The following is a 12,809-nucleotide window of genomic DNA, read 5'->3' as shown; positions in this document are numbered from 1 at the left end:
ACGACGACATCCAATCCTCGAAGTGTAGGTCATCAATACCATTGAACTCGGGTGAGTCTCTCCAGTGGTATGTACCGGGGTAGCCGATGGGAGGTGGCGAAGGGGACGCCAGTTCCTATGGGTCTTCACTAGACAGGGCGAGACGGAGGTTCTGCTTCGCAACTCCAGTCTTGGATCCCGCACATCCACCCATTGCAAAGGAGTTTATTAAAACTAGCGTTCCAGACGGCGGTGCTCAGGTAGTTGCCGAGAGAAATAGCCGGAGCTATGGTCAAGGAACAGTGAGCTCTCCGTCTTCGTGGCGCGTTCTTAGCGAGTTCGGTGCTGTGTTTTCTTCACAATATATAAAAAAATAAGCTATAAAATCTTTCAAAAGTCAGCCGGATAGCACTGGAAATAAGGACTGCAACTTTGATATGTGTCCTTACCGGGTCCCTCGTCTCGTACCTTTCTGTTCTGCTACATACATTACGAGGGCTATGGATCCAGCAATCCGGAAATGCCAATAGCTATCCCCGACTTCCGACCACGTCTTCGGTGGCGGCCGCTGGGAAAAGCACGTTCTACGTCTCCCGCGGTGTTCGAGGGGCGGCGTTCAATGACCGGCCTCAGAGGAGTTCTAAATTCAAACCCCCGCGCTAAGGTCGAGAGAGGAGTCGTCACAGGATAGCACAATTCCTTAGTGCACCGAACGCGTTATGTGGTGTATGTGGGTTCGATTCCCGCTCCCGGAAAACGGCGGATTTTTTTCCGACTTCTATTTTCGCCTATTTATCACTGCATCAAAAAAAGACGAACATATGTCATTCGGCACTATACAAAATGTTTCAAAAATAGGCAGCATAGCACTCGCCATAAGGACTGCAACCTTAACATGTACATATATATACGGATATATGTATATATTGTATATGTATATATATGTAAAAGACCGGCCCCCGGTCGAAACGTTAGAATAAATATTATGTTTTTCAATGTGACTTCTCCATCTGATAGTTAACCTTATAGCCAGGAACCTTTTCTCTTAACTGTATATATATATATATATATATATATATATATATATATATATATATATATTTATATATTGTGAGGACAGATTGAGTGAGGCAGATGCTTCCCTTGGAGGGACGATCTAGTGTGAGGGCTAATCCCCTCACAAGGGCGCATTTCTATGCATCACCTGTAAATCCCCATCATGACGCAGTGGTCTCAGCCACTTCCTCATTTTGTAGATTATCATCGTCATCGTGTGATTTGGTGTTCTTCGGCCCCGATCTGCTGAATAAAAGGCCGCCTCGAATCTTCGCCTTGCAATATATATATATATATATATATATATATTTTTTTTTATATATATATATATATATATATATATATATATATATATATATATATATATATATATATATATATATATATATATATATATATATATATATATATATATATATATATATATATACAGAAAGAAATGCCGGCAGTCTACAACGCCAAAGAAGGCACAGGGGAATGGTTAGACTATTTTGGGACCGTTAGTGAGGTTATATTTTTTTATTAATTTAAGTAGAAAGAAATAAAGAAACAAAAAGACGCGCCCAGAGTGGGGAGCGAACCCACGCCTTTCGATTACATGTCGAATGCCTTACCAATTCGGCTATCTGGGCGACTGTGTTCTCCTTCACTTTCTGGGGTATTTATATTTACTACAACTGTATCTGACGCTTGAGGGTGGTAGCCTGCGCCACTCAGACTGTACGGGGAGAAGGGGACCTTCTTTTCGAACCCCAGGGCGTGACTGGAACGTGTACAGCCTGTCATGAGCGGGTAACCGGCGGGAAACCCTCTTATGCTACCTTGGCATCAAGGCTGCCAGAACCGAGGCCCTCGCTAAGCTTTCGCAGGATAATATGATTTGGAAATGAGGGGCTCGTTCGGAAATAGAGGAAGAAATGCCGGCAGTCTACAACGCCAAAGAAGGCACAGGGGAATGGTTAGACTATTTTGTGACCGTTAGTGAGGTTATATTGTTTTAATTAATTTAAGTAGAAAGAAAGAAAGAAACAAAAACACGCGCCCAGAGTGGGGACCGAACCCACGCCTTTCGATTAGATTGCGAATACCTTACCAATTCGGCTATCTGGGCGACTGTGTTGAGATGAGGTTTTGTTGGTTGACTATCTGGGGGTAACGTGGTATGCAGGGATGCCTCTAACGCTCAATGACGTTTATAACACAATACCAGGGACGCAGGCAAAGCGGGACTGCCTCAAGCGGCTTTTTCCCCAGCTGGAGGATCGACACTTTGCAAGCTCCCGCGACGTCTCTTTCCGGAAGCACGTTCTTTCAGAGACAAAAGGAAGAGGTGAGTGCAGTCATTCTAATTTTGTAACCAGACTGTGAGTCACAAAAAACTTATACTGTACGTTTGGTTGGCACACTGTGCGCAGAACATGGCGTTCGCGACAAGGAGACGGCAATAAACGTTTTGAATACTTCCACCGTAAACTGTTCGTCACTCACGCCTTCAAATATGGTCATACCGGGAACACACAACTCTAGTTGCTTCAGACGCCAACACAGCTGCATTTGTTGTTTTGCGGCCTTTTTCCTGCTTACTTTCAATGTCAGATGGAAAAGAGTTGACGTTGCGAAAACTGCTGACTTAGTTGCTTTGCTACTCGTTTGTTTTATCAAACTAAACAATCTGCTGTCCTGACTTGTTCAAATAAATACTTGTAAGGCTGCGTACTTGTTCGATGGAATTCCAAACAGCTATGGCAATGCATGATTCAGAAGGTTGCGGGTCATAGTTTGAAGCACTGATTGTGTCCATTATAGCGGTTAAAGGCACCGGAAATGCATAGCGTACTATGTCAAATATGGTAAGCTACACCTTAATATTTTTTAGTAGCACCCTTATTAAGCTTCCCGCAAACAGTCAAATCTATTCCAATGCAGCATTGAGGACAAGAAAGTACAACAAAATACGAAAATAAGTTTGACGTCCTCCTGTAACGCCGCTTTATTTGGAACAATGGAAAGCTACAGATTTTCTTGCAAAACTTTATAGTTTTACAAAAATGTGTTTTGGACTAAGATTAAAAGATCTGGATAGGGCTTTTCTATTCCAGTAATGTGACTTCGTTTTAGTTGGATGTCAGAGTTTCTCTTCGCATGACCTTAATCTACTTGGCAGGCTTCTCCTAAAATATGTCGGGGACTCAAGCACAGGTAATCAATGTATAGGTAAACTGCCCGGTGCTCTTTACCCAGGATATCCTTCGAGCGGCAGTTGCGTGAACGATTTCCTCCCCAATTTTCAGCGAACGACTTAGCTAGGAGGATAACTGTACCTCAATTTATACTAAATTGACGACTGCGTTTCGAGAAAGGACCTTTTACACATAAAGACTTCTGTCGGCTGGCATAGCCCCGACGGCAATCTTGTTTTGGGCGTGTATACCGTCCGTTTTATTTCATCATGGCGCGCGTTGGAGATGGGGGCAACAGGTCTCCATTGGCTCAACTGTCGCTCCTATTTCATGCTGCTTCCTTGAATGGTCGGAAGGTTTAGACTGTGCTCAACAAAAGTCGTCATCACGATAATCACTCCACCATCCCCACGGTTACCCTTTCGGGCTGTTTCCTCGAATGGACGGAAGGTGTAGACTGTGCTTCATCACGACGAGCATTCCACCCTCTTCACAATCGCCAATTCAAGCTGATTCCTGGCATTCAATGGTCCGAAAGTGTAGAGTGTGGTTAAAAAAAGTCCGGATCATTCAAGCATCCCCACGGCCGCCCATTCGGGCTGAATCCTCATACGGTAGATAGGTGGGAACACATACCCTCAATAGGCTCCGTCCAGCTAACCATCAGCATTAAGTCTGCTGGGTTACTTCCCGAGTCGGGCAGTTGTCTGCCGCCTTTGTTGGAGCGGATATGCCTACAGCTTGGTTTTCTGTGCGAGGAGTCATTTTGTCCGCTGCAGGATGCACGATCGTCACATGTGCTTTAAAGAGTGCATCGCTCTTCCCGACAATGATATTGCCAATTCTAGAGGAATAAAAATATTCTTTTGCTAATGATCCTTTGACAGACTGCTCGAAGTAAACATGCTCCTCCGCATTAAAAATCTCTCGCTTTTGCTTTATTCAGCTTTCTTGTTTTGTTTGTTTTGTTAAGAGCGCCCCTTTCTTAATAGGTACAAGTGTACTACAGGGTTTTTCAAATGTCTGACTACAACGTACTTCCTCGTAACGGCCCGTACAGCTTAGTTTCTAAACCTTCCTTACTTGGGTCGATGAACTTTTTCTACTTGCATAGTATTTTCGGTGGTTGCCAGTTGCACCGGTGCCTATGTCCGGGCTTTACTGGCCGCCACAAGTAAGAGCGCTGGCCTGTCCTACAAGACGTTGCGCTATTGCAATATTATTTCTATGGAAGTTGTAGAGGGTAGAAGTTGATGAATAATTTGGGGGCTCGCTAGGGCTTGCTTGAAGATCATGCTGTTTTGCGCTGTGCCGCCGTCTAAAGTGTGAATACTTTAAAATATTTTTGCTACATCGCTGTATGCTTGACAAACTTTTGGTGGACGAGTGGTGAAGTTGTCGAGTTCATCACTGCTGGGCTGTGGCTGCCTTACCCGGCTCGTGCCCCCACTGGCTGCGCCTATGCTTATGTGGTCTAAAGTTCAAGGCCAGAATGGGATAGTTACACCTCAACTCAACGTGACCAGTACCAATATCGCAGACGCGTTATAGGTTACTTCGTGCAGCCGACGTTCAACCGCCATAAGAGGAACAGGTCGTCTGCACGCATGGTATTAACAAGTCTGGACGCCTCAGCCAAATTAAGGACACTTAAAGGGACCATAGCCTGACTCGGCATGAGTGGATGACAAAGCTATTAAGAAAGATGACGAAGCGAATGAGAAGTAATCGAGAAGAATTAGAGTGAATTAAAGAATAACAAGGTGCGCTCAGAAAACGAAACAAATTCCGGAATCAATGTGTATTAGTAAAACTTAAAAGAAAATAAGAGGAACAAGGGTGAATAAGGTACATGTCTATGTGAATTAAGGCATATAAAAAGGAACTAAGAAAAATCAAAATTAGTTGAACAAATTAAGATGAATCACAGTGATTTTCATAAAAAATGAATTGGATGGCTAAGTAAAAAACGTGAACCAATTTCAATAAAAGTGAATCAGTCAATCAAACTGGTTTAAAATAGACGACTGAGTGAATCAAGTGGATGATTAAGGGAACTAAGATGAATGACTAATCGAATGAACTGGATTTCTCAGCGAATTTAGAGAAATGGCAGAGTGATTTCTGTGCGTAACTCTGGTTAGGACGGATGACTCTGCGATTTAGGGAGATGGCTAAGCTTAGTGAGCCAACTAAAAAGGCGATGAATGGCTAATAATGTGGCTAAATAAGCTGAATAATTAAAGTGGAAGCTCTTTGTGCATGAGGAACTGAATTTGTGTCGATACCAATGCAAGCGTGAGAACGGTGGTTTGGGCTAGTTGGGGCATAATGAAATTCGAAACAGCGCAAAAAGACGGGACAAGGAAACGACGACACAAGGCGCTGCGCTGTTTCGAATTTCACCAATGCAAGCGTTACTAGTAGAATATTGACGCCGCAAAGGAAGACAGGTACATAAACCGTGGATTGAATCGGCAGAAATAGAACTTAAAAAAGAAATTAAATTACGTGTCTGCCTTAAATACCTCAAACTCAAGTTTCGCATTGGTTACCTGAAGGGTGCAACCGAAAAAGCCGTGTAATATTTATTCACTGAAATGTATAGATTCAAAATGCTTGCTGTATGCTCAATTATTCTCTTCATTCAAAAAGAACCCCCAGTGCAGTTGTAAATCTTTCAAGGTTTCAAGGGTTCAAGGTTTATTCAATGAATGTTTGATTTACAAAATACGTTATTGATGTTAGTACAGAAGGAGACACCAAAGTAAAATCAGTCAGGGGGACCTCCTGGCTCAAGACAAAGTTAATATAATGGCACAACGGAATGCACACAAAGTAATTAAAACCATCAGCATGTCAGGGTCAGGCGACGAAAAATCAATTTTGTCCTTAACATTTCATATTTTTGCGCGAGTTGAAGGCACAAAGATTAGAAGGTATACAATACTAGACGAATAATCAAGGAATGCAGATCAAATTTGAAATTACCTTACAAAAGAATTTGCAGTACGCGCTACCATTGCATCTCTTTTTAACTTTTTGCAGACATTTTTGGTCGACAATTTTAATCGAATGCGTGTTTTCTTTTCACTATGCTGAGTACCACTTCCTGGTGTCGGCGGGGAGGTCAAGGAGGGCATCCTGATTTATAGACGAAATATGCAAGATTGTGATCGGGTGTTCCCAGTATTATCTTGACGTTACTAACGGAGAGATTGTCTGACTCATTTCATTATGAAAAAATAAGCCTACAGTACTCAGAAAGCGCCGATCTGCTCAGCAAACTGGTATTAAATTCTTGGCGACGGGCGTGCAAAATGCAAACAAGGGGTTTCTTGCCTTACAAGCTTTTCAAACGATTGGGACTCTGTATTTGCGCCAAAACGTCAATTTAGGCCAGACGTTCATCAATTTATACAATACAATAGAAATAGAATAGACGTATACAATAGAAATGGAAGTAGAAGTGCTAAACTATTGGATTTCGTAGTAATATGTTGCTTGTTTTTTCTTGCACGTGTGACATTAACAGGCGTGGACATTGTGCTCAACTCACTCTCTGACGAGAAACTCCAAGCTAGCGTCGAGTGTCTGGCCGACCATGGTCGCTTCATTGAGATTGGGAAGTTCGACATCTTCAAGAATACCCCGCTGGGAATGTTCATGTTCAACAACAACGTCACGTTTCATGGCATCCAACTGGACTGCCTCTATGAAAAAAAAGATGCGACGCTGGCAGTTAATCGGCGTATTGTGGAGCTCGTCAACGAAGGAATAGCCTCCGGTGTTGTGCAACCCATTGAAACCATCAAATTCACGCGGGACAGCGTTGAAGAAGCCTTCCGGCTTATGGCCTCTGGAAAGCACGTGGGAAAGATTGTCATCGAGGTAACTTGCCATCACCCACTCTAGCAATTGCAGTTTGGTATTTCGGGCAAATCGGATGGGGACAAAGCTTCATTCAAGAGCAGTACAGTGCAGATTCCCTTAGTTAGTTGATATAGTTGCGGGGTCGGCAAGCACAACCGTCAGTCTTGCCTAACCACAGGACAGGTCAATACCGAAAAAGCATGGCATTTAAACGCCGCCACAAAAAGGGTTTGTTATCTTAGTATTTCCGGTGCTTGAAAGGCCTTGAGGAGCCTACTTCTAAAGACCCGTATTTTCCTCCTGGCAGTAATTTTTCTGCATCGTTTTATTTTTCTGGAAGCGTTGGCGTAGTGACGTTGAACAAAATCAGGAACAATTCTACAGCTCCCGACCGTTTTCGACAGAAAGTAACCAACAAAAATTGTTGCCCTATGATGGAATACAATTTGACATCTCAAACAGAATTCGCAATGCAGTTGTCTTTACGATTGCTTCGGTGTGTCTTCGTTACGGAACCTGAGTAGAATCTAGCCATTAGAACTTGGTCTGCTTAGCCGCTTAATGAGGCAGCATGTAACATCTCACCCTAGCTATAATCACCTCCAACATTCACTTGCGCTAATATATTTTAACAACAGAGCTGCTTAAGCTTGAGTTCCATCCTTGCATGGCGGCGCTCTAAACTCGGCGGCGAAAAGTGGGGAGGATGGAAATTCGTGGCAAAGAATTGTGAGGGGAAGTGGCGAGGAGGCAAGGAGCCGACGAGCAGGTGTGTGGAGTGTGTGTATGGAGTGAGCAGGTGCGTGAATTGCGCGTGGTCGCGCAGATGTTCGGGTCGGGAGGCACGCGTCACGGATTGGCTACATTTATTTCTTTGTGGTGGAATACAGAAGCGCTCAAAAAAACAAGGACGAAGGAAGAAGTAGACAACACGGCGCTTACTCGCAACTACTCGTTTATTGAAAAACATACAAATATATACCATCCAGAGTACACGTGGTCGGATTCCCTCCCCCATTATACACACCATTACAAGACTTAACAGGGGTCGAGGCACATGCGGCAGAAAAAAATATAAGATACAACACACGCCAACTTATAATGGGGGAGGGAATCCGACCACGTGTACTCTGGATGGTATATATTTGTATGTTTTTCAATAAACGAGTAGTTGCGAGTAAGCGCTGTGCTGTCTACTTCTTCCTTCGTCCTTGTTTTTTTGAGCGCTTCTGTATTCCACCAAAAAGAACACATACCAACTAGCCCAACTTTCCGTTCTTCTGCAGTCTACTTTTATTTAGTTAGTTCCAATACTGTTAGCCCTTGCGGGCTGTTACAGAGGTGGGAGGAAAATAATTTTCCACAAACATGTGACACCAGTTCCGCGATAGATAAGTAACGCATTCAGAGAACACACAATGACAGCTTACGCTCAAATGATTCAGTCGTGGGTGTCAATACATCTGCACGCCTTTTGATGACGGAAACTGTTACGTGCAGGTGTCATCCTAGGTATGAGACACGGCGTGCGCTCGGCGCAATCTGTGCCCAATTTGCCGAGATGGGCAGTCCTGAAAAGGTACTCTGTCCCGAGGAAGAAGCGGAGCATCGGCGAAAGAAGGGAGACGAAAAGGCAACTTAAAGCTACAGACAATGCTAAGTTAAAGCCCGGCCGGTCTGTACGCGCTCGCGCGCTCTGCGCTCGCTCTTGAACGACCGCAGAGCTCGCGACCGCGCCCAGACCGGCGGTGGTTAATTACAGAAAAATCCGAGTTAGAGCGAGTGAGACCACCATCTCTGCTGTTTCCTCATTCTTCGCCTCTCAATTGCAAAACTGGATGAATTTTTTCTCTGCTTCCTTAAAGATATTCAAAACTAAGGAGCACGATCAGGCGGGAACCTGCGAAATAAAATGGTACAAAATACTGCGAATTTGAGAATATTCTAGCGAACGTTACGGCTCACATTTTATGTTCGAGGAGGTCTGCGTAGAAGGGGAGCGGCAATCCCTTTCTTTCGCAAGAGACAAGTCTTGCTGGCCCAATATCGTGCTCACGGAGCAAGAAAATATAGAGATAGCAGCCACAACTGATTCCGTGGATGCGCAGTAAAATTTCCTTCGCGGCGGCAGTGCAGTTTCTTCTCCCCCGACCGATGACATTAGCTTCACCTAGGCCAACCGATTGTGACGTTACCTGGCCGCCATAGGAAGCGTCGTTTCTCCTCCTGTCCTGTTCTTTTTCCGTGGCTCATGGTCGAGGAGTATGCTATTTGTGTGCCATGCGGTTAGACCATCAGCAGATGAAGGGCTTAGGGGAGGGCGCCCCAAGAAGCTGAATTCTTTTGGTAGTGGGCTAGTAAGGCCAAATGAGGTGTTGATAGTACTCGCGGGGGCAGAAGGGTGATAGGTAGTGTGTCGGGCGCCTGCCAGGCAGGGCGTGCACCTAGCCCCCATGGGCGGCGGCCCCGTCGGTGGCAATGGCCTACCAACCCTAACCATGGCATGGGGACACACGTGGCTTCACAGCTGCCAAAATGGCCTGACCGAATTCACAAAAATCTAATTTTAACAGCAGAGCTGTGTAAGCTGAAGCTCTGGCCGTGCTGTGGCTTCAGAGCGTGCCAAACAAAAACCAGCAACGCAACAGAGCTTCCGCTCGTGCTGTTCAAGGCCGAACAAGAACAAAAAAAAGACATAACAGAAGATAACAAAGCATAAGAAATCCCCGCGCCTTCCCGCGAGGGGAACACGAGTAAATGCAGAGCATTGGGGCCTCAGTACTGATTGAAGGCAGTGTGCTTCCATCGCTTCTTCCGTGATGCTGGAGTAGCAGTCACGAGTAAACGTGGGCACGAGCGTCAACCAAGGAAGGAAGGAGCAACGCAGTGACTGAAACACGAGCGACCGCTAGCCGCTATATTTGCAGCGCGCGCAGTAGAGGGAGAGCAGTACGGGGGGGAGAGCGCGCATGCGCAAGCAGCGCGCGCCCTTCCACGACCCACCGCGCTGCTATCACGCACCTGTTAGGCCGAGACCGCGACGGAGCGAACGGGCTGACTACGACGCATGCGCGCGCCAGCTGCTGTTGAGAGAGAGGAGGGAAGGAGAGGCGCACCTGCTGCGGACGCGAAACTGTTGACACCGTCCGTCGCAGGAACAGGCGAGGCTAAGAAATGCTCTGCATTTAAAAAACGACGCGCGCAAGAAAACTTCGGGCGTAGAAGTGGAACGGTGGAATGCTAAGTGAGGCGGAGGGAAGCCATAGCTGCTGGACTCGTAGCGAGGGCGAAGCAGTCTCACACAACGAGCGACGTAGGAGGAGTGCCCGCGACATAGTGGGGGAAAGGGACAGCTGGGTATGAGCGGGAGCCGCCGGGGAGCTACCATGGAGAAAAAGCGCGTTGTACAGGATTGGCTGAGCCTGCTGATGACGTAAGCTTTACTGGCAGGTGCTCTCCTCGAAAAAGGGTGATGTGTGTGCCAGTGGTGTTAATATCTGGTCTATTGTCGGGATGGGCTTAGGTCGGTAAATGAAGCTATAACAGCTCTGCTGTTTCATATGTCATCCCAACGTTAAGTCTCTGATGGTTGCCTAATACCTTAATGTGAAACCTCTCACCCCTCGAAAAACACCAGTTTGATCGGGATGGTCAGCCACATGTAAAAATGGATGTGTCAAGTTGCTTCGCTCCTATTAACTTGGAGTGAACAACTGTAAGGCCATGGAAGTTAACTGGGCATTATGGCCCACTTGTGTGGTATATTTGATTCTGAACATAACACTGCGCGTCATGGGTATCAATTCCTTCCTAAAGCATAGCCATGCCTCTTGCCGATTTTATGTGCATTTGCCTCTGGATGAACCAATAATTTTATGGCATCACAACCTGTTTACGACCTACACCAAGATAGCCCGGCAAGTTGGTTTCACATGACGCTCTCTCGCTCTCCCAGATCCGCCCAGAGGAAAGCCCAAGGAATACTGTTCCTCCTGCGCCACTAACAGTGGAAGCTGTTCCCCGCACGTATTTCTACGAACGTAAGTCATACATCATCGCCGGAGGCCTAGGCGGCTTTGGTCTAGAGCTTGCGGAGTGGATGGTGACTCGCGGATGCCGGAAGCTGCTTCTTAGTGGCAGATCTGGAGTACAGACGGGGTACCAGCGGCTTTGCCTGCGGCGATGGGAGTCCCTTGGAGCTACTGTGATTGTTTCTACTGCGGATGTCTCCATCGGAAGCGGAGCACGCGAGATCATCAACGAAGCTGCGGCCATGGGACCTGTCGGCGGCATTTTCAACCTTGCTATGGTGAGAGAAAGCTGGCATAAAATATAATTACCCAAACAACATTTTTTTTTTAATTGAAAAATTGATAGGCATTGGAATATATGGATATATACTTATTTGATAATATTTTTGATATATACTTGCTAATATTAATAAAAATACAAAAATATGACAATGATAATTTACTTTATTGTACATAAAGAATACACGTTTACTTTTATAGGCCTCTCAGACCCAACTGCTGGTTTGTTGAGCCGTACTCCACAGCGGCCGTTCTCTGATACGAGAAAAGCATTGAAAAGCTATATCCACTCTTAGCCAAAATGGACAAAAAACGGAGTAACTACAGCCATTCGTCTTCGTGAGCGACCGTTGCTCCTCAAGAGGAGTAACTCTGGGAGCGTGCGTGGGGTGTGCATAATTCGCGGAGTAAATGTTCGTTCCCGTCACTCTAGAGAGCGACGGGAGGACGAAAAGCCGAGCAGTTACTCCCCCCTGTAATGGCGTCGATACTATTGGATCTGTCGGATCTGTCTGTTCTTTTTCATAATTAGCAAATAAACGCAGCTGCCAACACAGAAACCTTTATATAGCGCCAGAAAAACAAATTTTAGTTTTAAAACTAACAAAAAAGCGCCTTGTCTGAGTGAAAATGACGCTCGATAGCACGACGATGTGTGATAGACAAACGGCTCTTGTTCACGTTAATGCGAAGGGTCACGCACCTAGATCTCGCGAGAGATAATATAAGAAAAGAAAATACTCAGCGCACATGACACAGTGAGGCAGGTGTAAGTAAAAAATTACTCCCACCTCCCCTCGCGGGAACCCTGGTGTGATGCGACGCTGAGGGGGGATCAAGCGCGAACGGAAAGCAACCGTCGACCGAAAGGCCGCCGGAGAGCGGCACACCGGTTATATGCGCAGCGCGCTCGAAGGACAAGAGAGCGCGGAGAGAGAGAGTACTGCACATGCGCAGCACCACGCGCAGCGCCGCCCACCGGCGGAGTGAGAGGGCGCTGGGCCGCACACCCGCAGATGTTGAGAGAGTGTTCGCTCTAACTTGGGCACGCGCCGGCGCCAGTGTGCCTGCCGCGGCTATGACGCAACACAATCCAACACAATCCACTTTAACCCAATCCAATGCAAATCCAAGCCAAACCAAGCCAAGCCAAGCCAATCCAATCGAATCCAATCCAATGCCCCTCGCGAGAGAGTGTTCGCTATCGGTGTGGAGAGGCGGAGAGTGGAGGATAGACGCAGCCTTGCGGACAACAACAAGGGACGCACCTAGGAAGGCAGCGGTGCGGACAACAACAACGGACGCATGCAGGAAGGACAGGGCTGCCGACAAGAGATGCTCTCAGCGTCGCATCTAAAAGCTAACCGTACTCACTTAGTGTAGTGAATACATATGGTTATACCGACCGACA

The 12,809-nt window shown here is 46.1% G+C and overlaps 1 protein-coding gene across 1 annotated transcript in view; it reads left to right on the top strand.

Moving 5' to 3' along the window:
* The window catches only part of LOC144146606 (fatty acid synthase-like), a 141,234-nt gene that overhangs the window by 115,376 nt on the left and 13,049 nt on the right, over positions 1-12,809 (top strand). Inside the window, exons 19-21 of the mRNA XM_077678542.1 lie at positions 2,246-2,365; positions 6,751-7,106; positions 11,044-11,397. Coding sequence (XP_077534668.1) covers positions 2,246-2,365; positions 6,751-7,106; positions 11,044-11,397 — 830 coding nt within the window. The remainder of the gene's footprint in view (positions 1-2,245; positions 2,366-6,750; positions 7,107-11,043; positions 11,398-12,809) is intronic.

The sequence above is a fragment of the Haemaphysalis longicornis genome, unplaced genomic scaffold, assembly GCF_048455015.1.
Source record: "Haemaphysalis longicornis isolate Haplotype H1 unplaced genomic scaffold, Haemaphysalis longicornis Haplotype H1 scaffold_7, whole genome shotgun sequence".
NCBI classification, from domain to species: domain Eukaryota; kingdom Metazoa; phylum Arthropoda; class Arachnida; order Ixodida; family Ixodidae; genus Haemaphysalis; species Haemaphysalis longicornis.
Note: the sequence above shows the minus strand (reverse complement) of the source record. Positions and strands in the feature narration are given on the sequence as shown.